Source organism: Myotis brandtii, unplaced genomic scaffold, assembly GCF_000412655.1.
Source record: "Myotis brandtii unplaced genomic scaffold, ASM41265v1 scaffold277, whole genome shotgun sequence".
Taxonomy (NCBI): domain Eukaryota; kingdom Metazoa; phylum Chordata; class Mammalia; order Chiroptera; family Vespertilionidae; genus Myotis; species Myotis brandtii.
The window spans coordinates 1,039,898-1,062,050 of NW_005360548.1; the positions used below are offsets into that span (position 1 = coordinate 1,039,898).

The window sequence follows — 22,153 nt, forward strand, 5'->3', positions numbered from 1 at the left end:
GATATTATTGGAGGTGAAGAGAAGGGTTTGGATTCTGGATTTATTTTGGAGGAGGAGCCTTCACGCTGGATAGGGGGTGTGATGGAAAGGGAGGGGTCAAGGAAGATGGTAGTCTCATACATGGGGAATACTGGGTTGGGGCTTATTTGGAGGAAGACCAGAACAGTTTGGATTTGTTAAATGAGAAATGTCTCTTGAACACCCAGGGGGAGATGTGGAAGGGCAGTTGGATATATAAGTCTAGGAGGGAGGGGAGAGTGCTGGGCTGGAGAGAGACACTTGGGAGTTGTCAGCATATTTATGACCTTTAAACTCCTAAATCTGGATGAGCTTCCCAAAGGGGTGAGTAGAGCATGTGGATAAAGGGGTCTAAGGCCTGAACTCTGTGTTAGTGTGTCTTTAAGAGGTCAAGAGGATGGGGAGGAATCATCCTAGGAAGCTGGAACTTGACCATTGGACTTGGCTACTCGGAGGTCACTGCCTGGGACCCTGAGGAACAGTTCAGGGCTCTGGGATGGGGTATCACAAGTGTGATTGGAGAAGTGGAAATAATGCAGAGACAGCCCAGTGCATTTTGCCATTAAGATGAAGAGATAAGTGGGCAGGAGCTCCAGGTGGAGTGATGTCAAGACAACTTTTCATATGTAAGAAACACTGGCATGTTATATGCTGATAGGAATTATGTAGAAGAGGGGGACAAAACAATGATGGGGAGGGGAGAGTTGCTGGAGGAATTGACTGGAGCCAGGAGTGGGACAGTTCATTCCTCAGAACAGGTGGAGAGTGGAGTAAGTCACCACAGGAGGGGGGCGGGGGGTGACGAATAGGGTGAAAGCTTCTGGAAGTTGCCTTCTGATTCTGTTCTTTCAGTAAAGGAAGCAACGTCAGAGTCTGAACAGCTTCTCCCCTCAGTTGCCCATTCCCTTTGACCTGCCCCCTCTGCCAGTTCTGAGGGAAAGCAGTGGTGGCAGGTGGAGGGGAGGAGAGCAGGGGAGAAGGCTTCATGGCACAGGCTGGGGAGAGCGTGATGTCAGCTGTGCTGAGGGGCAGATGGAGGGGACAGTGGGGGGTAGGACTTGGGCAGACACTAGCAGGCAGAATTTGAAAGGCCATGTGTAAGGTGACTGACTAGAGGGAACCTGAGCCTGCAGGGAAAAGAACCATGTCAGGAGGAGTTTTACTTGAGCAGGGGGTGAGGTGCTGACTTCCACTGACATCCAGTTCCAAAATTCCTGGTCTTGGCTCCCCGGAACTTTGCCTCTTGACTGTCCCCTTTCCCACCTCCACCCATGGAAACTTCATTCTTTTAAAAAATATATATTTTTTTATTGACTTCAGAGAGGAAGATAGAGGGAGAGAGAGATAGAAACATCAATGATGAGAGAGAATCATGAATCGGCTGCCTCCTGCATACCCCCTACCTGGGGATTGAGCCCGAAACCCAGACATGTGCCCTGACCAGGATTCAAACCTCCTAGTTCATAGGTCAACCTTTAACCACTGGGTCCACTGGCCGGGCATGGAAACTTCATTCTTTTCCCTCCCCTTCTCCTGCCTGATGTGGTTCCTCTCAGGACAGTCGTGCCCTGTAAATGCTAGGGCTCTGGGCCCTGAACTCTGTAGACAGATGTCCCCCAAATTGGGACATGGAAGAGAGGCATCTGTGGACTCCAATGCCCAGCCCTTTCCCCAGAACAGTTCCCTGACAATCCCATCTCCCCACTCTTCACAGCTCTACACATTTTTTTTCCTAAATATATTTTTACTAGAGGCCCGGTGCACGAAAATCATGCACTGGAGAGGTCCCTCAGCCTGGCCTGCGCCCTCTCGCAGTCTGGGACCCCTTGGGGGATGTCCGCCTGCCAGTTTAGGCCCTCTCACAGTCCGGGGCTCTTGCAGTCCAGACCCCTTGCTCCTTACCACCTTCCTGCTGGGCTCCTTAGTGCTGCCATGAGCCCGGCTTCTGGCTGAGCAGAGCTCCCCCTGTGGGAGTGCACTGACCACCAGGGGGCAGCTCCTGCATTGAGCGTCTGCCCCCTGGTGGTCTTTGTGAGATAATTAAAATGAAAAAGTCAAGTCACCAATCAGTATTATTACAAAAACTAGGGGCCCAGTGCATGAGTTTGTGTACCTTGAAAGGAACTGTGGGCCATGAGACTGTGGTGAGCACAGGTGTGGGTCTTGGCCCATCCTCTGCGCCCCCACCTGACCTCTCCCGCTGAGGCCCCCGGTCCCCTGTCTGCCAGCAGCCCTGCTCCCGCCACTGCCGCTCCCATGTGCTGACGGTACCGACCCCGCTCGCACCTGCTGATGGCACGGAGCAATTGGGGCCGGCGCCAGCAGTGGGTGCAAGCAGGGCTGTCGCCAGCAGTGGGTGCAAGAGGCGGCTGCCGGTCCCGATTGCCCCTCAGGAGCAGGGGGAGGTGGAGAAGCCTTGAGGGGTGATTGGGGCTGGCAGCTGCTGCTCACACCAGCTGACAGCGCCGAGCTATCGGGGCCGGCACCAGGCAACGGCAGTAAGTGCGAGTGCCGGGCGGGACCGCGGCTTGGGGAAGCAAAGAATTTTCAGTAACCAACAGAGGCTCGCCCCGATGATAGTGACCGGCGCCCTGACTTGGTCTGGTGACCCCGCTCACCTGCTCCACCATCCCACCACGGCCGACGCCTGCCATGTTCTGCACTGCCGCCTGCTGCTGGCACCCGCCATGTTCCACGTGCACCCCCTGGTGGTCAGCGCATGTCATAGTGACTGCTTGTTTGGTTGTTCGGCCCTTCAGTCTATTTGCATATTAGGGTTATATATATATATATATATATATATATATATATATATATATATATATATATATAGATTGATTTCAGAGAGGAAGGGAGAGGGAGAAAGAAGTAGAATGATGAGAGAGAATCATTGATCGGCTGCTTCCTGCACACCCCACACTGGGGATCAGCCTGCAACCCAGGCATATGCCCTGACTAGGAATCAAACTGTGACCTCCTGGTTCATAGGTCGACACTCAACCACTGAGCCATGCCTGCCTGGCTCTGTACACATTTTTAAACCTGGCAAAAGATGAAGGGAATATTGTAACTGTAAAGTTTAACTGTTTAAGAAAAGGTCTGAAATGTGAGGATAGGGGAGGGGAATGGGAAGGCGACAGGCGTGGTCTGAATGGGTGTGGATTTGCCCAGTGGAAAGGCGGAGCTAAGGCCATGGGATGGGGGCTTCCTTCTTAAGTGTCCCGTCCGCACCCCCCCCTCCCCCCACTTCAAACAGGGAGGAGCTGCTTTGCTGTTCAGTCTTGCGCTTGGGATAGGTGGGAGCCAAATTTTTGGGCGGGGCCTCGCCGCGCACGGGTTCCAGGGAAGGGGAGGAACCAGGCGTGGGTGGAACTGAGAGATGCCCACCCCTGCTCACCTCACCTGCAGGGGACCAGCTGCTGAGCGCCCGCGTGTTCTTTGAGAACTTCAAGTACGAGGACGCACTACGCCTGCTGCAATGTGCCGAGCCTTACAAGGTCTCCTTCTGCTTGAAGCGCACTGTGCCCACCGGGGACCTGGCGCTGCGGCCTGGGACCATGTCTGGCTACGAGATCAAGGGCCCACGGGCCAAGGTGGCCAAGCTGGTACGCGTCCTTAGCCCGGCCCCAGCGCTGAACTGTCCCGGCGATCTCGTCTCTGCGCCATGAACCCTACTCCCTTACACCGCGGGCCAGCCTGGCCCTCTGTCTTGTCACTAACCCAACGCTAATCCCACCCTTTGCCTCCAGTTCTGTGACCCTAAACTCCTCCCTGGGTGGGGGACCCACCCAGACCAGGGCCCTCACCCACTTTGGAGAGGTGTCCTCACTCTCAGCTCCAGGCTTGCGAGGAGTCCTGGACCAGGGGATTCCAAATCAGGATTCCAGGTTTCAGCCTGACTGCTCCTCACTTACTGCTGAGTGACCCTGGACAAGTTTCTTTTCTTCCGTAGGCCTCAGTTTCCCCATCTCTAGAATGAGGGTATTGAGGAAAATCCTGATTGAGGACCTAGAAGTCTTGGGTCCCAGTTTCTACATTCCTGTTGACTCACTGTAAGATTCTAAATGAATATCTTCGCCTTCAAGGGCAGTATGATGAAATGACAGGCAGGAAGTGGGGATGGTGTTTTGGGGAGAAAATGCTGACTCCATCACATCCCCAGCCTGGTACAATACCAGGTGGGGCTCCCCCTGTCCACCTTAGGCCTCACTGTCCCACTGCCTCCCGCCTCTCTCCTCTCTCCCCAGAACATCCAGAGTCTGTCCCCTGTGAAGAAGAAGAAGATGGTGGTGCCTGGGGCCCTGGGGGCCCCTGCAGATCTGGCCCCCGTTGACGTCGAATTCTCCTTCCCCAAGTTCTCCCGTCTGCGTCGGGGCCTCAAAGCCGAGGCTGTCAAGGGTCCTGTCCCAGCTGCTCCCACCCGCCGGCGCCTCCAGCTGCCGCAGCTGCGTGTCCGGGAAGTGGCCGAAGAGGCCCAGGTAGCTCGGCTGGCTGCCGCTGCTCCTCCCCCCAGAAAAGCCAAAGCGGAGGCTGAGGTGGCAGCAGGGGCCCGTTTCACAGCACCCCAGCTGGAGCTGGTTGGGCCTGGGTTGCCGAGCACAGAGGTGGGTGTCCCCCAGGTCCCAGCCCCGAAGGGACTGGGGAAGGAGGCCCCCGCAGTAGAAGCAGCCACTGGCTTTGCCCTACACCTGCCAACCTTGGGGCTTGGAGCCCCCGCTGCACCTGCTGTGGAGCCTGTGGCTGTAGGGATTCAGGTTCCCCAAGTGGAGCTGCCCACCTTGCCCTCGCTACCCAGTCTGCCCACGCTGCCTTGTCTGGAGGCCCGGGAAGGGGCTACGGCAGCACTGACGGTGCCCACCCTGGACGTAGCAGTTCCTGCTGTGGGGGTGGACTTGGCTTTGCCGGGTGCGGAGATGGAGTCCCAAGAAGAGGTGCCTGAGGTGGCCCTCAAGATGCCCGGCTTCAGTTTCCCCCGCTTTGGGGCCCGAGCAAAGGAAGTAGCTGAGGTCAAGGTGGCCAAGGGCAGCCCTGAGGTCAGGGTGAAGGGGCCCAGACTTCGAATGCCCACCTTCGGGCTTTCTCTCTTGGAGGCCCGGCCCGCTGCCCCCGAAGCCGTTGCTGAGAGCAAGCTGAAGCTGCCCACCATCAAGATGCCCTCCTTTGGCATTGGGGTCTCGGCACCTGAGGTCAAGGGGCCTGCCGTGAAGCTCCCCAAGGCCCCTGAGGTCAAGCTCCCAAAAGTGCCAGAGGCAGCCCTTCCAGAAGTGCAGCTCCCAGAGGTGGCACTTCCGAAAGTGTCTGAGATGAAGCTCCCAAAGGCGCCCGAGATGGTGGTGCCCGAGATGCCGCTCCCAGAGGTGCAGCTGCCCAAAGTGTCTGAGATGAAGCTCCCAAAGCCGCCCCGAGATGGCGGTGCCCGAGGTGCGACTCCCAGAGGTGCAGCTGCCAAAAGTCTCAGAGATGAAGCTCCCAAAGGCACCCGAGATGGCAGTGCCCGAGATGCAGCTCCCAGAGGTGCAGCTGCCCAAAGTGTCTGAGATGAAGCTCCCAAAGGCGCCCGAGATGGTGGTGCCCGAGATGCAGCTCCCAGAGGTGGCACTTCCCAAAGTGTCTGAGATGAAGCTCCCAAAGGTGCCCGAGATGGCAGTGCCCGAGGTTCGACTCCCAGAGGTGGCACTTCCGAAAGTCTCAGAGATGAAGCTCCCAAAGGCGCCCGAGATGGCGGTGCCCGAGGTGCGACTCCCAGAGGGGCAGCTGCCAAAAGTCTCAGAGATGAAGCTCCCAAAGGTGCCCGAGATGGCGGTGCCCGAGGTGCGACTGCCAGAGGTGCAGCTGCCAAAGGTGTCAGAGATCCGGCTGCCAGAAATGCAAGTGCCAAAGGTCCCAGATGTGCAGCTTCTGAAGGCACCTGAGATGAAGCTGCCCAAGGCTCCAGAAGTGCAGCTAAAAGCTGCCAAGGCAGAGAAGGTAGAGGGGGTGGAATTTGGCTTCAAGATGCCCAAGATGACCATGCCCAAATTCGGGAGGGCAGGGTCCCCGTCACGAAGCAAGTCAGGCGAGGCAGGGGCTGAGGTCTCAGGGAAGCTGGTGACACTTCCCTGTCTACAGCCAGAGGTGGACGGCGAGGCTCGTGTGGGTGTCCCCTCTCTCACACTGCCCTCCGTGGAGCTAGACCTGCCAAGAGCACTCAGCTTGGAGGGGCAGGTTCCAGTGGCTGAAGCGGGCAAGGTGGAGCGAGCAGAAGGCAAGGTAGCACAGGCAGAGGGCAAGGTGGAATGGGCAGAGGGCAAGGTGGCAGCAGGGGTTGGGGAAGTGGCCTTCCGGATGCCCTCTGTTGAGATCGTCACTCCACAGCTGCCCACCCTGGAAGTCGAGGAAGGGAGGGTAGAGGTGATGGAGATGAAAGTCAAACCCACCTCCAAGTTCTCCCTGTCCAAGTTTGGACTCTCGGGGCCAAAGGTGACCAAGGCAGAGGCTGAGGGGGCTGGGCGAGCCACCAAGCTGAAGACATCCAAGTTCGCCATCTCACTTCCCAAGGCTCGGGTGGGGACCGAGGTTGAAGTGAAAGGGGTCGGGGAGGCAGGCCTGCTACCCGCTCTCGATCTGTCCATTCCGCAGCTCAGCCTGGATGCCCATCTGCCCACAGGCAAAGTGGAGGCGGCAGGGGCCGATTTCAAGCTCAAGGGTCCCAGGTTCACCCTGCCCAAGTTTGGGGTCAGAGTCCGGGACACTGAGGCTGGAGAACTAGTGACAGGGGTGTCCGAGTTGGAGGGCAAGGGCTGGGGTTGGGATGGGAGGGTGAAGATGCCCAAACTGAAGATGCCCTCCTTTGGGCTGGCTCGGGGGAAGGAGGTGGAAATCCAAGGTGGGCGTGTTAGCCCGGGAGAAAAGGCAGAATTGATGGTCGGGCAGCTTAAGATCCCTGAGGTGGAACTGGTCACGCTGGGGGCCCAGGAGGAAGTGGGGGCAGAGGGGGCGGTGGCCGTCAGCGGAGCACGGCTATCGGGCCTGCAGGTGTCCACAACCAGGCAGGCAGGCACTGAGGGCCAGGAGGGGGTGCGAAGGATGCCCCTGGGCATCTCGCTGCCTCAGGTGGAGCTGACCAGATTTGGTGAGGCTGGCCTGGGTGCCACCTCGGGGCAGCCGGCTGAGAGTGCAGCCCCTTCAGCAGAGGGCACAGCAGGCTACAGGGTCCAGGTGCCTCAGGTGACCTTGTCTCTGCCTGAAGCCAAGGGGGAGGGTGGTGAGCTGTTGGTGGGAGAGGGCGTCTTCAAGATGCCCACTGTGACCGTGCCCCAGCTTGAGCTGGATGTGGGGCTGAGCCGAGAAGTGCAGGTGGGGGAGGCAGCCACAGATGAGGGTGGGCTGAGGCTGAAGATGCCCACATTGGGGGCCAGAGCTGGGGCTGGGGTCGGGGGACCTGGAGACCAGCCCCCAGGGGCCGAACGATCTTTCCACCTTTCACTGCCCAACCTGGAGCTCTCGCCTCCTGCCATGGGCAGCCATGCTGAGTACCAGGTGGTAGAGGGTGAGGGAGACGCTGGACACAAGCTCAAGGTTCGGCTGCCCCGGTTTGGCCTGGTGCGGGCCAAGGAGGGGGTTGAGGAGGGCGAGAAGGCCAAGAGCCCGAAGCTCAGGCTGCCCCGTGTGGGCTTCAGCCAGAGCGAGGCTGTTGCTGGGGAAAGCTCCCCCAGCCCTGAGGAGGACGAGGAGGAGGAGGAGGAGGGCAGCAGGGAAGGGGCTTCTGGTCGCCGTGGCCGCCTACGAGTTCGCTTGCCTCGAGTGGGCCTGGCTACTTCTTCCAAGGCCTCTCGGGGGCAGGAGGGCGAGGCAGCCTCCAAGTCCCCTGGTGGGGAGAAGTCCCCCAAGTTCCGGTTCCCCAGGGTGTCCCTAAGCCCCAAGGCCCGGAGTGGGAGCAGGGACCGCGAAGAGGGTGGGTTCCGGGTCCGACTGCCCAGCGTGGGGTTTTCGGAGACAGGGGCTCCAGGCCCTACCAGGATGGAGGGGACTCAGACTGCTGTCATCTGAAGCCCCAGGACAGAGGGAGACTTCCCTCCTGTCTTCCCCTCCCCCACCCCTTTTGTGTGTGAGTTAACCAGCACTAACCCTCAGAGGGCCAGGAGCCGCGGAGGCCTCCTGCCTGGCTCATTGGCAAGAGTGCCTGTATCTTGCCAAGCCATGTGAATAAATAATCCAGAGGTAGCCTTGTGTCTGGTCTTCTCTGTGTATTGGGAGGGTGTGGGGGGTAAGGGAGGGTGCAGAGAAAAGAATCCCAGAGAAGGAAGGAGGGGGGACATGATCCTGGCCTGAAGGAGCCTGTGTAGGCAGACACAGGCCACCTCTGGTCTGAGGAGAGTCAGGGAGGCCTTGGGATGGGCGAAGTGGGAGGGGGGGGCCGTCCTAGCCCTTCAGAAATCCCAGGGGCCCCTGAGCAGAACTCTGGGAAGTTCCCCAGCAGAACATAGCAGCAGGACCCCTCTTCTGGGGACTCCGCCTGCCCTGGGGACACCCCCCCCCCCCCCCCCCCCCCCCCAGCCAGGACAGCCCCAGGGGCCCTAAGAGAGCAGACTGATTGCTACCCACCTGCCCTCTGCTGGCCACTTCTCCACCAACAAGAGCGCCTCTGCATCCTGGCTGTGCCTTTTCTGTCTGGCTGGTTTGACAGCCTGGTCCACCCGGCCCCACCCAGGAAGGCCTCTCCTGGCCTCTCCAAGCTCCTGGGTTCAGAGCCTCCACTCAAGACATGTGGTTGCCTCGTAGGACTAAGTCCTGGGGGCTCAATCTCGGCTCCCAGGGACCCAACCTCACTCTGGATTTATGCCCCTAAGCTCCTGCCAGGGCCTACAGACACCCGCCTCCCCCCATCTCTCTGCCATGCCCCAGACTACTAGGAAGACCTGCTTTCCCATTTCAAATCTCCCCTGATGCCCCCATACCCACCCCTCCACTCTATTCCCATCCCAGAGGATGAAGGGCCATGCCCTTGAGTTGTCACAGACCCCCACTTACTCCAGTACCTTCTCCCTTCAAGCCTGCCCCCCTCAGGTCACTACCCTGTCTCATGCTTTCTCTTTGTCTCCACCAAACATGCAGGGGTTATCTGCCCTCATGGCACACACACCCCTTGACCAGCTCAGCTCTGTAGCATGTGGGGTTTTCCTCCCACAATGGCTACCCCGTCCAGTGTCTGAAGTGACTTCTCTGTGATCACACAAGGGCTTCCTCTGTCTCCCTTGTCCTGACTTCTCAGGCCCCTTCCTCCTTCCTGAACACTCCCCTCTCTTCTCCACTCCTCTCTTTCCTTGTGCCCTTTGGGCTCATCCACTCCCACACCCATCCTAGGCCTGTCACCCTTCCGGAGGCTTCTGCTCCTCACCTCTGGGTGACAGCTCCCAAATTCTTTCCTGGGTGCATGAGGGGATCCACTGGCCTCCACATGCCTCCCCTGGACATCTCCTGAGCACTTGGAGGGTGTGTGGGGTGGTGGTTCAGAGCTTGGCTCTAGAGCAGGGGTGGGCAAACTTTTGGACTCGAGGGCCACAATGGGTTCTTAAACTGGACCGGAGGGCTGGCACAAAAGCATGGATGGAGTGTTTGTGTGAACTAATATAAATTCAAAGTAAACATCATTACATAAAAGGGTATGGTCTTTTTTTTTTTTAGTTTTATTCATTTCAAACGGGCCGGATCCGGCCCGCGGGCGGTAGTTTGCCCACGGCTGCTCTAGAGCCATACTTCTCAAGGTCAAAGCCTGTCTCTGGCACCCAACTTTTTTTTCAATTAAATGGAGCTATTAAAATGTATGGTGTGCCCAGCCAGCGTGGCTCAGTAGTTGAGCACTGACCCATGAACCAATTTCTGGTCAGGGTACATGCCTGGGTTTTGGGCTCGATCCCCAGTGGGGGACGTGCAGGCGGCAGCCAATGGATGATTCTCATCATTGATGTTTCTGTCTCTCTCTCCCCCTCCCTTCCTCTCTGAAATCAATCAAAACACACAAACAAACAAAAAATAAAACGTGTGTTGTAAGGATAAGGCTTCTAAAGCACTCAATATTAAATTCCCTAACCGGGTCTTAGCATCCTCTCCTCCAAAGTGTTTCTGTCCATGTCCCCATTTCTGGGACACCTCCCCCCACCCACCCCAACTTGTCAGTCCCTTAGCCTGGCCTCCTGGCCTCCTGAATGTCTCATCCACAAGCCTCTTGCCTGTCTCCCCAACCTCTCCCGCCTGGGCCTGCTCCAGGCTCAGGGCCTCCACTCTCGCCCCTTCTGATTCAGCTTTCTTCACACAAGTAGCTTTCTCACACTCAAAAGCCCTTCTGTGTCTCCCCAGTGCCTTCAGAACAATGTCCAAAAACTCCTTAGCTTGGCACTCAACCTGAATCCACCTTGGCCACACCTTCCCCCATGTCAGCCACAGGCTGGGGCAGGTATTTTCTGAAAACACACACACACACACACACACACACCCCTTTCGCTAGGAAAACCTGCCTTTTCTCACCTGTTTGGGAATGTTCCTTGCTTCCACCTGAGGTCCACCATCAGACCCCCCTCTCAATGGATCCTTTACTTGTCCAGCCTCTTCAAGATTCCGCCACTGGGTGGGGGAGGGGGTTTGACCTGCCACCCCACCCCCCATTCCAGCGAGGGGCTCAGGTCTCCAACAACAGAACTGGAGCCACTTAGCAACGCTGGAACCCATTTGGGGGGGCCTGGGGCCCCTCGTCCCAAGCCAGGAGGGCTTTGGGGGAGGGGTGCAACTCTTGGCATATTCCCCGTGTGGCCCAGGGGGCTGTGAGGTGCCCGGGAGGCGAGGGCAAACCTCACAGGGGTAGTAGGCACGAGTGACGTTCTCTTTCCCCCACTGGGGGTACCTCGGGGACAGCGGCAGAGGAGGGCCAGGAGGCCTTCAAGACAGAGGTGGGGCAGAGGTGGTGGCAGGGTGGTGTCTGGCGGCCGGGGCACCATGGCCACCATCCAGTCAGAGACTGACTGTTACGACATCATCGAGGTGCTGGGCAAGGGCACCTTCGGGGAGGTGGCCAAGGGCTGGCGGCGAAGCACGGGCGAGATGGTGGCCATCAAGATCCTCAAGAATGATGCCTACCGCAACCGCATCATCAAGAACGAGCTGAAGCTGCTGCGCTGCATGAGGGGCCTGGACCCCGAGGAGGCCCACGTCATCCGCTTCCTTGAGTTCTTCCACGACGCCCTCAAGTTCTACCTGGTTTTTGAGCTGCTGGAGCAAAACCTTTTTGAATTTCAGAAGGAGAACAACTTTGCGCCGCTTCCTGCCCGGCACATCCGCACGGTCACCCTGCAGGTGCTCAGAGCCCTGGCCCGGCTCAAGGAACTGGCCATCATCCACGCCGATCTCAAGCCTGAGAACATCATGCTGGTGGACCAGACCCGCTGCCCCTTCAGGGTCAAGGTGAGGGGCTGCCCTGGGTGGCAGCATCTCCTGTTGTCTCCTCCCAGCCTTCCCCAGCCCTGGACGCTCTGGTTGTGAGGAGCAGGAAGACAGTGAGGGGTGACTGCCCCAGTCCAGGTGGGAGACATGGCTGGGCGGGACTAGACTTGTGGGGGGTAGTGGGAGGAGGGGCACGGGTGGGTCTGAATAGATTTTGGAAATGGAGACAACAGGGTTTGCTGATGGGTCTTATATGAAGTGTCAGAGAGGACTTGAGGGGGCACAAAAGCCTGTTGGCCTGAGCAACTGGAGGATGGCAGTGCCATACCTCGTCACAGTGAGTTTGCCTGTCAACAAACACTTTCTGAATGCCTGCTCTGGGCCTGACCCTGTGCTGGTGCAAGCTCCTGGGCTCGCCCATCCCACCCCGACCCTGTCAGAGCTCCTGGGCTCCCCCATCCCACCCCGACCCTGTCAGAGCTCCTGGGCTCCCCCATCCCACCCCTGCCCTTGTGTCTGTTTCTGGGTTTGTTATTGTCCCCTGATGATAGGAGCTAGGATTGCCGTGAGAGCAGGGCCAAGGCAATTTTGGTCACCACTGTGCCCTTGGCACCCCCAGCACAGCGCTGCTGTGGAGTCAGTGCTACATGAATGTCAGATCTGTGTGGGTGTAACAGTGCTTGATAATGAGGAGGACCTGGGCTGCTGGGAGGTGTCTTTCTAGTGGGTGACTTAGAGACGCATGGAGAGAGACACTGAGAGGGGAGAGACACAGACAAGCCATGAAGCGGCAAAGAAAGAACAAGAGATACAAATGAGACAGAAAGACAATGATAGATTAAAAAAAATTCATTCATTCATTCATTCATTCATTCATTCTAAGCTCCTGCTCTGTGCCAGTCACTGTTCAAGGCATCTAGGGACTCAGCAGTGAACAGACAAAATCATGCCCTCATGAGACTCAAATCCTAGTTGGTTAGAAAAACAATGAACTCAATAAAATATAAAATATATAGTTTGTGAAATGGTGTTAAGAGCTATGGAGAAAAGCAGAGGGCCAGGAAGGGGACTAGGAGGGGGAGGGTACTGGTGTTTGATAGGATGGTGCGGGGAGGCCTCCCTGAGAAGGTGACTGGAGTAAAGACCTGAGGAAGTGAGGGTGAGCGACGTGGACATCCAAGGAGAGAGCATTCCAGGCAGAAGAAACAGCCCTGCAAAGGCCTGAGCTGGGAATATATCCGGCTTATTCAGGAACAGTGAGAGGCTCCTGGGGCTGGAGCAGGTTAGTGAGGGGGAAGGTGGGAGGAGCTGAGGGCAGAGATGGGACGGGCAGATTGTAGGAGCCTTCGGGCCTGTGGTGAGAACTTTGGCTTTTATCACAGGATGTAGTAAAGCCACAAGAGGATGCTGAGCCGGGAGGTATGTGACCCGACTCAGGTGTTCACAGGATCTCTCAGAGCACATGTGAGGAACACACTGGGGGGCAGAGGCGGGAGCAGGGAGAGCTGTCTAGGCAGGAAATGATGGAGGCAGGACCAGGCGGGGCTGTGGCTTCGATGCACAGTGAGCAGATTCTTGATCTGTTCAGAAGGTGGAACCAACAAGATTCGCTGATGGACAAGGTGTGGGGTGAGAGAGCACGAGAGGGGTTTAATGCTCACAGGCATCCATTCTAGTGGAGAGAAACAGAAACAGAGGTACCAACACACAAAGCAGCGACAAAGGCTGCAGGAGGCAGGCAGCGACATAAGCGGTAAGACTAACTAACAGACAGCGACACACAAATGGCAGAAGCAGACAGACACTGGGAGAGACGCCAGCTGAGGCCCAGATCTGTTGTCCCCACCCCATGCCTTGCCCACTGGGCTCCCTTTCTACACAGGTGATCGACTTTGGCTCAGCCAGCATTTTCAGCGAGGTGCGCTACGTGAAGGAGCCATACATCCAGTCGCGCTTCTATAGGGCCCCCGAGATTCTGCTGGGGCTGCCCTTTTGTGAGAAAGTGGACGTGTGGTCATTGGGTTGTGTCATGGCCGAGCTGCACCTGGGCTGGCCGCTCTACCCTGGCAACAACGAGTATGACCAGGTGCGCTACATCTGTGAGACCCAGGGCCTGCCCAAGCCCCACCTGCTGCACGCCGCCCGCAAGGCCCACCACTTCTTCAAGCGCAACCTCCACCCTGATGCCACCAACCCCTGGCAGCTCAAGTCTTCGGCTGACTATCTGGCTGAGACCAAGGTAGGGGGGCAGGTGCAATGAAGGCAAGCAGTGTGGGGGCTGCTGCATAAAGAAAAAAAATCTAGCCCAGCCAGCATGGCTCAGTGGTTGAGCACCGACCTATGAACCAGGAAGTCACGGTTCGATTCCCGGTTAGGGCTGTCAGGGCACATACCCAGGTTTTGAGCTCGGTCCCCAGTAGGGGCCATGCAGGAGGCAGCTGATCAATGATTCTCTCTCATCATTGATGTTCCAATCTCTCTCTCCTTCTCCCTTCCTCTCTGAAATCAATAAAAATATACTTTAAAAAAAGAGTTAACACATATAAAGCACTTTAGAAAGTGCCTGTATTTAGTAAGGGTCTGAATCTGAGCTCTGTGCTCCGTCTTCCAAGGTGTGTGACTTTGGACAAGTGTCTTTGACCTCTCTGTGCCTCAGTTTCCTCATCTAGAAAATGAGACGAGAAGAGCATTTACCTCCTAGGTTAGCCTCAGGGAGGTCTGGGAGCTTGGCTCAGCTGTGAGGATTGTCACAAGAGAGATCTGGATGAGACCAACGGTGGGACTGGAAGTTTGAGGGTCACTCTGGGGGCTGCTGCAGCAAGAGGGGTCTGGGTTATACCACAGTGTGACAGAAAGGGTAGGGTAGCCCCTCTGCCAGCTGCGGATCTGGGGTCAGGCAAACGCGTGCAGTGTGAGGGATCTAAATGAGGCCCAGGTGGGACTGGACGTTGAAGGCAGCCTGTCTGCCACCCCTGTGGCTACAGTCACACACCTGTGCAGAGTCTGGGTGAGACAGCAGAGGACTGGAAGTTTGGGTCAGCTGCAGGACCTGTCACAAGAGAGGTCTGGGTGAGACCAAAGATGAGACTGAAAGATGTGGCAGCTCCTCTAAGGGCTTCTTGCCTGGGGGTTGCCAAACTAGTGTGGCAAGGAGGTTCAACCACTGGGAGGCCCGGAGGCCTGGGATGGAGTGTGGGAGCTGTAGCAGCAAAAGGGACCTGGGTTTGATTCCAAGGAGGACTAGAGGCTTAGGGCAGTTGCTCTGCTAGCTGCTCGCTGGTAGGGGCTGGGCCCACAGCTCCGGTGAGGACTGGGGGTCTGGGGTGAGGTGTGAAACTTGAGTGAGTAATAACTCTGGGTTAGATGTCAGGAGGACCAAAACACATAGGCAAGTGCACTTCCAGCAGGAACAGGGCTCTAGATTCGACTAGACACAGCGGTTCTCAACCTGTGGGTCGCGACCCCTTTGGCGGTCGAATGACCCTTTCACAGGGGTCGCCTAAGACCATCCTGAATATCAGATATTTACATTACGATTCATAACAGTAGCAACATTACAGTTATGAAGTAGCAACGAAAATAATTTTATGGTTGGGTCACAACATGGGGAACTGTATTTAAAGGGCCAGAAGGTTGAGAACCACTGGACTAGAGGGACCAGGTTTGGCCCTCCCAGCAGTAAGAGGGCTTCAAGTCAGATCACAGGCAGAACTGGAATCAGGATTCAGATGTGTGCACTTCATAGCAACAGGAGAGCTCTGGGCCAGACTGCAGGGCCTGCTGGAAGTTACAGGAGTGACTGGGGCCCAAGGCCTCGGTGTGGTGTCAACCCCTGCCTGCTGTGTCCCACCTGCCCACTGTGTCCCACCTGCCCGCTGTGTCCCACCTGCCTGCTGTGTCCCACCTGCCCACTGTGTCCCACCTGCCCGCTGTGTCCCACCTGCCTACTGTGTCCCACCAGGTACGCCCACTGGAGCGCCGCAAGTACATGCTCAAGTCACTGGACCAGATTGAGACGGTGAATGGCAGCGGGGCAGCTGGGCGGCTAACCTTCCAGGATCGGGAGGCGCTGGCCGAGCACGCTGACCTCAAGAGCATGGTGGAGCTGATTAAGCGCATGCTGACCTGGGAGTCGCACGAACGCATCAGCCCCAGTGCCGCCCTGCGCCACCCCTTCGTGTCCATGCAGCAGCTGCGCAGCGCCCACGAGACCACCCGCTACTACCAGCTGTCGCTGCGCAGCTGCCGCCTCTCGCTGCAGGTGGAGGGCAAGCCCCCCACGCCTGTGGTGGCTGCTTCGGAGGAGGGGCCCCCCTACTACCGCCTGGCTGAGGAGGAGGAGGCCGTGGGTCTCGGCAGCGTGGCGGGCAGTGGGCCCTTCTTCCGTGAGGAGAAGGCACCGGGCATGCAAAGGGCCATTGACCAGCTGGATGACCTGAGCCTGCAGGAGGCGGGCCATGGGCTGTGGGGCGAGACCCCCAGTGCGCTGGCCCCACTCAAGGCAGCTGTGGCTGGCCTCCGGGTGCCCGACTCGGGCCCCGAGCCCATCCTGGCCTTCTACGGCAGCCGGCTAGTTGGCCGCCACAAGGCCCGCAAGCCGCCCACAGGCTCCAAGTCCGACTCCAACTTCAGCAACCTCATCCGGTTGAGCCAGGCCTCGCCCGAGGAGGAGGGGCCCTGCCGGGGCAGCGGCTGGGCAGAGGGAGAGCACCGCGGAGCCTCCGCAAAGCCGCCCACCATCCCGAAGCGGGACGGGGACGGGCCAGACGTCAAGGACATGACTATGGATGCTGAGGTGAGTCAGGTGGGCAGGAAGGGTGCAGGTGGTTGGGGTCAGGGGTGCCCACAGAGCTTTTGGGGGGGGGTGAACCTGGCCTTGGCTCCCCACACATGTGTTGCCAACAGCTGGTTCAGAGTCCAACACACACTAGCCCAACCTCGGAACATTACCAGGCTCCACACGCTAACCCACACTCAGGACACAGCTAGGATGGGCGAGGCTCTGCTCATACTAACATGCCGTCAGGCTGTGTAAAAACTCAGGGCACAGTCATCCACCTGGAGGAAGTGACGAAGGCCCCGCACATGCTCACCCACCCTCGGAAGATGTGACAAAGCCCCAGCAGACACTAACACCCTCAGGACACACTGGTCTCAGCACACACTATCGAAGCCCCAGGATGTATCAGGGTTGCAACGGTATAGAATCGTCTTCAGGAAGTGACAAGGGGTCAGGTGGGACAGGAGGGCGTCCATGAGGGGCAGGATGGTGGCTTCTTGGCTGATGCCCTCTCTTCTACCCAACAGAGGCCGAGCCCTGAGCTCTTCGACCCCAGCACCTGTCCTGGAGAATGGCTTAGTGAGCCAGACTGGGCCCTGGAGGGCATCAGGGGCCCACGGGCTCAGGGGCTCCCACCCCGCCATGCCCACCCACATGGTCCACCCCGGGCCACCAGCTTTCTGCAGCATGTCGGCGGGCAGCATTGATGGTGACCCCACCTCTACCCATCACTGGTGGCTGAGCTAGCTGGGCTGGCATCCCTTCCTCAGAGCCATCCCCTGAACCCACACATTCTTACAGAAAGTTATCCAGAAATTCCCATTCCCCCACCCACAGTGCATGCCTGCACATACCCCCAAACACAGGAGGGCCTTGGTGTCTGGCCTGTGACCACCTTGATCAGAGGGGCACAGAGAGGTGGCTGCACCCTGTTGGCCCTGAGCACGTTCTTGGCCCTGCTGTCTCTGCCTATTTCAATAAAGAACTGTTCACAGCCCTGCCTCATGCCTGTCCTCGTGCTGCTGGTGGTGGTGGTGGTGGTGGGGGTGGGGGGGGTTCAGGCTGGTGCCCAGGCCTGCTCTGATGCTGCACCCAGTTGGCCATTGGCTCAGGCTGGAGGCTGGGCTCCCAGGACACTGGAACAGGCTGTGCTTGGCACACTGACCCAATCCCTAAATATGCACAGTGCCTGGCACACAAGCACACGAGAACCACCCTCAGAACACTGTGTCCGGCAGGTGCACATCCAAGCTTGCCAGATGCCAAGGTCTCATTGTGTGTTTACCTGTCCTTGTCACTACAGGCTGGCCATGCTCTTGGCTGGTGCAAATTCACACTTGGTGCATGCGCCAGTGTTCAGACATTCAAGTCCATCCTTGGGCTATGGCGATGGTTCATCTGCTGGGAGCACGCCAAGTGTGTGGCACACACTAACCCGTGCTGGCTACAGGACGCTCAGCATACACCAAGCATGCCGTCATACACTGCATGCTCAGCACATGCCAGCCCATGCCAGTTACACATGCCAGCCTATGTGGTTACACGCTGAGAGCTCAGCACATGCTAAACTAGTGGGCCACATGCTGTATGCTCAGCAATGGCAGGCCACTCCCTGAAGATCAGCACATGTCAATCACATGCTATGTGCTAGGCACATTCCAGCACATGCTAAGAGCTCAGTGTACATGCTCATGTCCCCACCAGAGGCCCATGCTGGCTGTCCCCGATCCCAACGACACCCTGCCTCACACCACTCAGTCAGGCAGAGACTGTACAGACAAGTTGTTTACTTCTTATTAGAACCTGGGCCCTCTTTGCCCTGGGAACGGGGGGAGGCCGGGGGACTGGCCCAGCATGCATCCCCACTTCTTCTGGGGCTGATCCCTCCCCCAGCTCAGCTGGGATCTGGGGCCACAGCGTCAGGCCGTCGGGGGTGAAGGTAGAGGTGGGAGAGCAAGGGGTCTGTGGAGCCACAACGGGACAGACAGAAGCAGGGCTACGGGGACAGGGACCACGACCCAGGGCATCTGGGTGTGTGGGGGCCTTGAAGGCCTCAGCCTGTCTGCTGGGACAGGTCTCAGAGCAGGCGACAGGCATTGCCCACGCTGTCGGCTGAGGCGTCGAGGTCGTGGCTGTAAGGGGAGTCCCAGTCCCTCAGGAAAACAGCCTCCAGCTGGCTCCGCAGGCCGCCCTCGCCGTTCTGTGTCACCAGCAGCGAGGTGCCCGCCGTCTCTGTGAAGTAACTGCCAGACCAGTTGGAGGTTCCTACAGGGCAGGGGGCAGAGTCAGGGCCTGTGGCAGTGCCTGGACCCCCTCCTAGCCCCTGGCGGTGCTCGGACACTCACCGATGTAGGCGGCACGCTCGGTCACCATGTACTTGTTGTGGTTCACTCGGGCATACGGGATCCGGGCCTGCGCCTTGTCCGCAGGGACCACAAAGAGTTTCTGGGGGAGAGGGGAGAATGGAAAGCAGTGGGAGGTGCAGTGGGTTAGAGACGCCCCCGGGTGTGGGGTGGGGAATGGGGACAGGTCTGTAGGATTGGGGAATCCGTGAAAACCACAGGGCCAGAGCAGGGTCTGGAGGGGTGGCTTTCAGGCAACGCTGGCTGGGAGGCCCAATGACTTCATTTGCCACCGTTCCCTCTAGAGTGACTCCCAGAGGGGCTCCTCTAGAACGGCCCCGGAGGCCGCACCTCAGATGTCCCATTTTCCAGACAGCCTTCTGTCCCCTCAGGCTGGGGCAGGTGTTTCCTCTGGGCACTCCCATCCCACCCTCACCCTCCACCCTGCCCCCCCAAACCTGGGTCTCACGCACGGTCTCCCCATCACCGCGCGGTTCACTCTGGGCTGTCTGCTAGGTGAGCTCCACAGTACTTTGTGCCCAGGACTGCCCAGCACAGGGGCTAAGGAGTGGTCTGTGGCGGCGCTTACCACCTGGATGTCGGAGTGGGTGTGGTTGTCACGCAGGGCGGCCAGGGAGAGCAGGAAGGCTCGCATGGACGGCTCAGAGTGACCCCAGCAGCTGACCAGCAGGCGCACCTTGATGCCCCGCTCGTAGGCAGCCCGCCGCAGCCCGTCATCGATGGCAGGCCAGAACCTTGGGGCGGGGGGCAGGGTACAGGGTGGCGTTATCCACAAGCCTCACTCCTGGCTTTATGGAGCGAGGCCTGGGCCCTGCCTCAGCTTCTGAGAGCCCCCAAACCCTAAGACCACTCATCTCTGACTCCCGGTCCTGTTCCTGCCTCCTTAAATACCACATCCTTTACTCCCTGATTCTGGCTCCCCTTCCTGCCCCCCCAACCCAGCCTTTCCATCATCTTGTCTGCTGCTCCTACTACTTTCTCTGAGCCCCCCAACCCTGCTGCCCCAACCCTGAAAACTCAGCCCCCATTCCCCAAGCCCTCATCTGTCTCCAGCCCATGCTCCCTGCTTCCCACTCCAGAAATCCTGCACCCCCTGCCTCTGGCCTCCAGTCCCCATCTCACCCCCCTAACCCCAATATTCTCATCCTTTTCTCTGACCCCTCTGCCCTTGTCTGGAGCACCGAGGCCCCTCTCCCTGTTACCTCTGTCTTCTCTGCCTCTCCCCATCGCTTCACCTCCATCTGTCCCCTTGCCTCGGCTCCACTGCCTGCTTTCTGGGCCCCTTCACTCCCTCTCCCACTCCAGTGGCTCCCTGTCCACCCACCCAGCAGTACCTGCGCGGGTGGGAGAACTCCATGGTGGGCAGGTAGTTCATGACTGCGATATAGATGAAACTCCGGGCATTGTCCACCACGTTGAGCAGAGCCTTCAAGTCTGGGGTGCGGCCACTCGGACACAGGGGTGGGGGCGCACTCTGGGGGCGAGGGGACAGGTAAGACGTGTGCCATGCCAGGGGTGCCATCACAATGGACCCGTGTACAGGCAGCTGAATCTGCAGCCTCCATGAAGGGGAAGGATGCTTATGACGTCCATTTCACAGGTGAGGAAGCCGAGCCGCAGAGAGGGTAAGTGACTTGCCTGAGTCACACAGCTGATAACCTGAGCCAGGATTTGAACCAGGCTGTCTGGTTCCAGAGTTTATGCTCTAACCCAGTGGTTCAAGACAAAAGGTCCCCGATCCAGCACTAACAGCATCAACTGGGAACTTGTTAGAATTGCAAGTTTGTGGGCCTCACTACACATGGCATCCTGAATGAGGGTGCTGAGGTGGAGCCCAGGAATCTGGTGATACAGCATTCCCTGTGGTGGTCTCTCTCTTTAAATTGGTTTCAGAGAGGAAGGGAGAGGGAGAGAGAGATAGAAACATCAATGATGAGCTTCCTCCTGCACGCCCCCTTCTGGGGATTGAGCCCGCAACCCAGGCATGTGCCTTGACCGGAATTGAACCTGGGACCCTTCAGTCCACAGGCCGATGCTCTACCCACTGAGCCAAACCGCTAGGGCACTCCCGCTGGTTCTGATGCACGCTCAGGTGTGAGGACCTCTGCTCTTATTGCTTTCATCCCTGACTCACTCACAGGCCCCCCTGAGGGCACCCCTCATGTGCCCGTGCCACACCAGGCCCTTTACCCAGCTCTCTCCAGCCTCAGGACAGGTGAGCAAACTCAGGTTCTGAGAGGGGGAACCCTCAATCCCCTGTGGGAGACCACTGGAGTACAGGACCCCAGCATCCATACACCGTGTATGGCCCCCCACAATGACTGGGTTTGGCCAGGTGACTTGTTTGGGGGTACTGACGGGGACGAGGTTGGCCACCCCAACTAGTGAAAATACCAATAGCTAAAAAGAGCAGTGCCTTGCCCTGGACAGTGTGGCTCAGTTGGTTGGAGATCATCTCATGCACTGAAGGGTCCCAGGTTTGATTCTGCTCAAGGACACGTACCTCGGTTGCAAGCTCAATCCCTAGTGTGCAGGAGGCAACCAATCGGTGTGTCTCTCTCACATCGATGTTTCTCTCTCTTTGTCTCTCCCTCTCCCTTCTACTCTCTCTAAAAAAAATCAATGGAAAAATATCCTTGTATGAGAATTAACAAAACAAACTCCACAACAGCAGTGCCTTGTCTAGAGTGCTCAGTATCTGCCACAGAGACAGCCGGCGCTGTCCACAGAACTTCTGCAGCGATGGAAATGTTTCTGTACCTGCACTGTCCTGAGGTGGCTGCTTGCTGCATGTGGCCACTGAGCACTTGGAATGTGGCTAGTGTGACTGAGGAACTGAATTTTCAGCTGGATTTAGGGCTAATGGGGAGGTATAGCTGGGTCCATGTAAGCTCTAAGAGGTTGTAAACATTTTCTAGATAAAACTGAGGCCTAGTGAGGTTGGGATACAGCCCAGGCCCCTAAGTAGAGTGAGCAGGAGTGAGGGCTAGTGGTCCGGACCCCCTCCCCACCAACCCCTGGGCAGGGCTGGATGGAGGCCGTGTGAGGGCATGTGGCCAGGGTGTGACAGGCCACTCTTCCTTCAGACTCACCGCCAGGTAGGCCAGAGCAGGGGTCCCGTTGAGGCAGATCTCCATTGGTGTCTTTTGATTGTAGAGGGTGTCATAGGACTGGGGCCAGGTTGACGGGATGGAGCTGCCCTCCTGGCCCAGGTACCAGTAGGCCTCGAAGATCTTGGTCAGGTCTTGGGCTAGACAACTGCAGTTGTACATGACCACGCCCAGCTCCTTGACCTGTGGGAGGGAAGTGCTGGGCCTGGGGTAGTGGCCTCATGTCCACAGCAGCCCCATTCCTTCCCATGCCCTTCAAAATCCCCTCTCCCTTCTTTTTTTTTAAAACATATATATATTTTTTTATTGATTTCAGAGGGGAAGGGAGAGGGAGGGAGAGACAGAAACACCAATGATGAGAGAGAATCATTGATTGGCTGCCTCCTGCACACCCACACTAGGGATTAAGCCCACAACCCAGACACATGCCCTGACCAGGAATTGAACCGTGACATCCTGGTTCATAGGTC

At 57.9% G+C, this 22,153-nt stretch overlaps 3 protein-coding genes across 6 annotated transcripts in view; 2 read left to right on the top strand and 1 right to left on the bottom strand.

Moving 5' to 3' along the window:
* The first annotated feature begins 1,003 nt into the window (after positions 1-1,003).
* Positions 1,004-8,220, top strand: PRX (periaxin). Its single transcript, XM_014541697.1, is given in 6 exon segments — positions 1,004-1,029; positions 1,133-1,151; positions 3,423-3,623; positions 4,266-5,417; positions 5,419-5,454; positions 5,533-8,220. Coding segments are annotated over 6 exon segments (3,948 nt in total). The 3' UTR covers positions 8,047-8,220.
* Positions 8,221-10,659: 2,439 nt separating this feature from the next.
* HIPK4 (homeodomain interacting protein kinase 4) lies at positions 10,660-18,197 on the top strand. Its single transcript, XM_005868803.2, has 4 exons — positions 10,660-11,451; positions 13,313-13,669; positions 15,392-16,225; positions 16,738-18,197. Exons 1-4 carry the CDS (start codon positions 10,987-10,989, stop codon positions 16,915-16,917), a joined length of 1,836 nt encoding a protein of 611 aa, XP_005868865.1. The 5' UTR covers positions 10,660-10,986; the 3' UTR covers positions 16,918-18,197.
* Positions 17,983-22,153, bottom strand: part of PLD3 (phospholipase D family, member 3) — an 18,428-nt gene continuing 14,257 nt past the window's right edge. For all 4 annotated transcript variants that reach the window (XM_014541725.1, XM_005868802.2, XM_005868799.2 and 1 more), the window contains 5 exons: positions 21,666-21,866; positions 19,908-20,047; positions 19,142-19,307; positions 18,556-18,655; positions 17,983-18,475 (listed from right to left, as the gene is read on the bottom strand). In XM_014541725.1, the coding sequence (XP_014397211.1) occupies positions 18,288-18,475; positions 18,556-18,655; positions 19,142-19,307; positions 19,908-20,047; positions 21,666-21,866 (795 nt within the window). In that variant the 3' untranslated portion in view covers positions 17,983-18,287. The remainder of the gene's footprint in view (positions 18,476-18,555; positions 18,656-19,141; positions 19,308-19,907; positions 20,048-21,665; positions 21,867-22,153) is intronic.

What these genes read in the sequence shown, in the direction of transcription:
- HIPK4 (XM_005868803.2), top strand. Translation starts at nt 10,987, where the DNA reads ATGGCCACCATCCAGTCAGAGACTGACTGTTACGACATCATCGAGGTG. An exon ending in ACTATCTGGCTGAGACCAAG is followed by an intron (nt 13,670 to 15,391) that starts GTAGGGGGGCAG and finishes GTGTCCCACCAG; the next exon opens with GTACGCCCACTGGAGCGCCG. An exon ending in ACATGACTATGGATGCTGAG is followed by an intron (nt 16,226 to 16,737) that starts GTGAGTCAGGTG and finishes TCTACCCAACAG; the next exon opens with AGGCCGAGCCCTGAGCTCTT.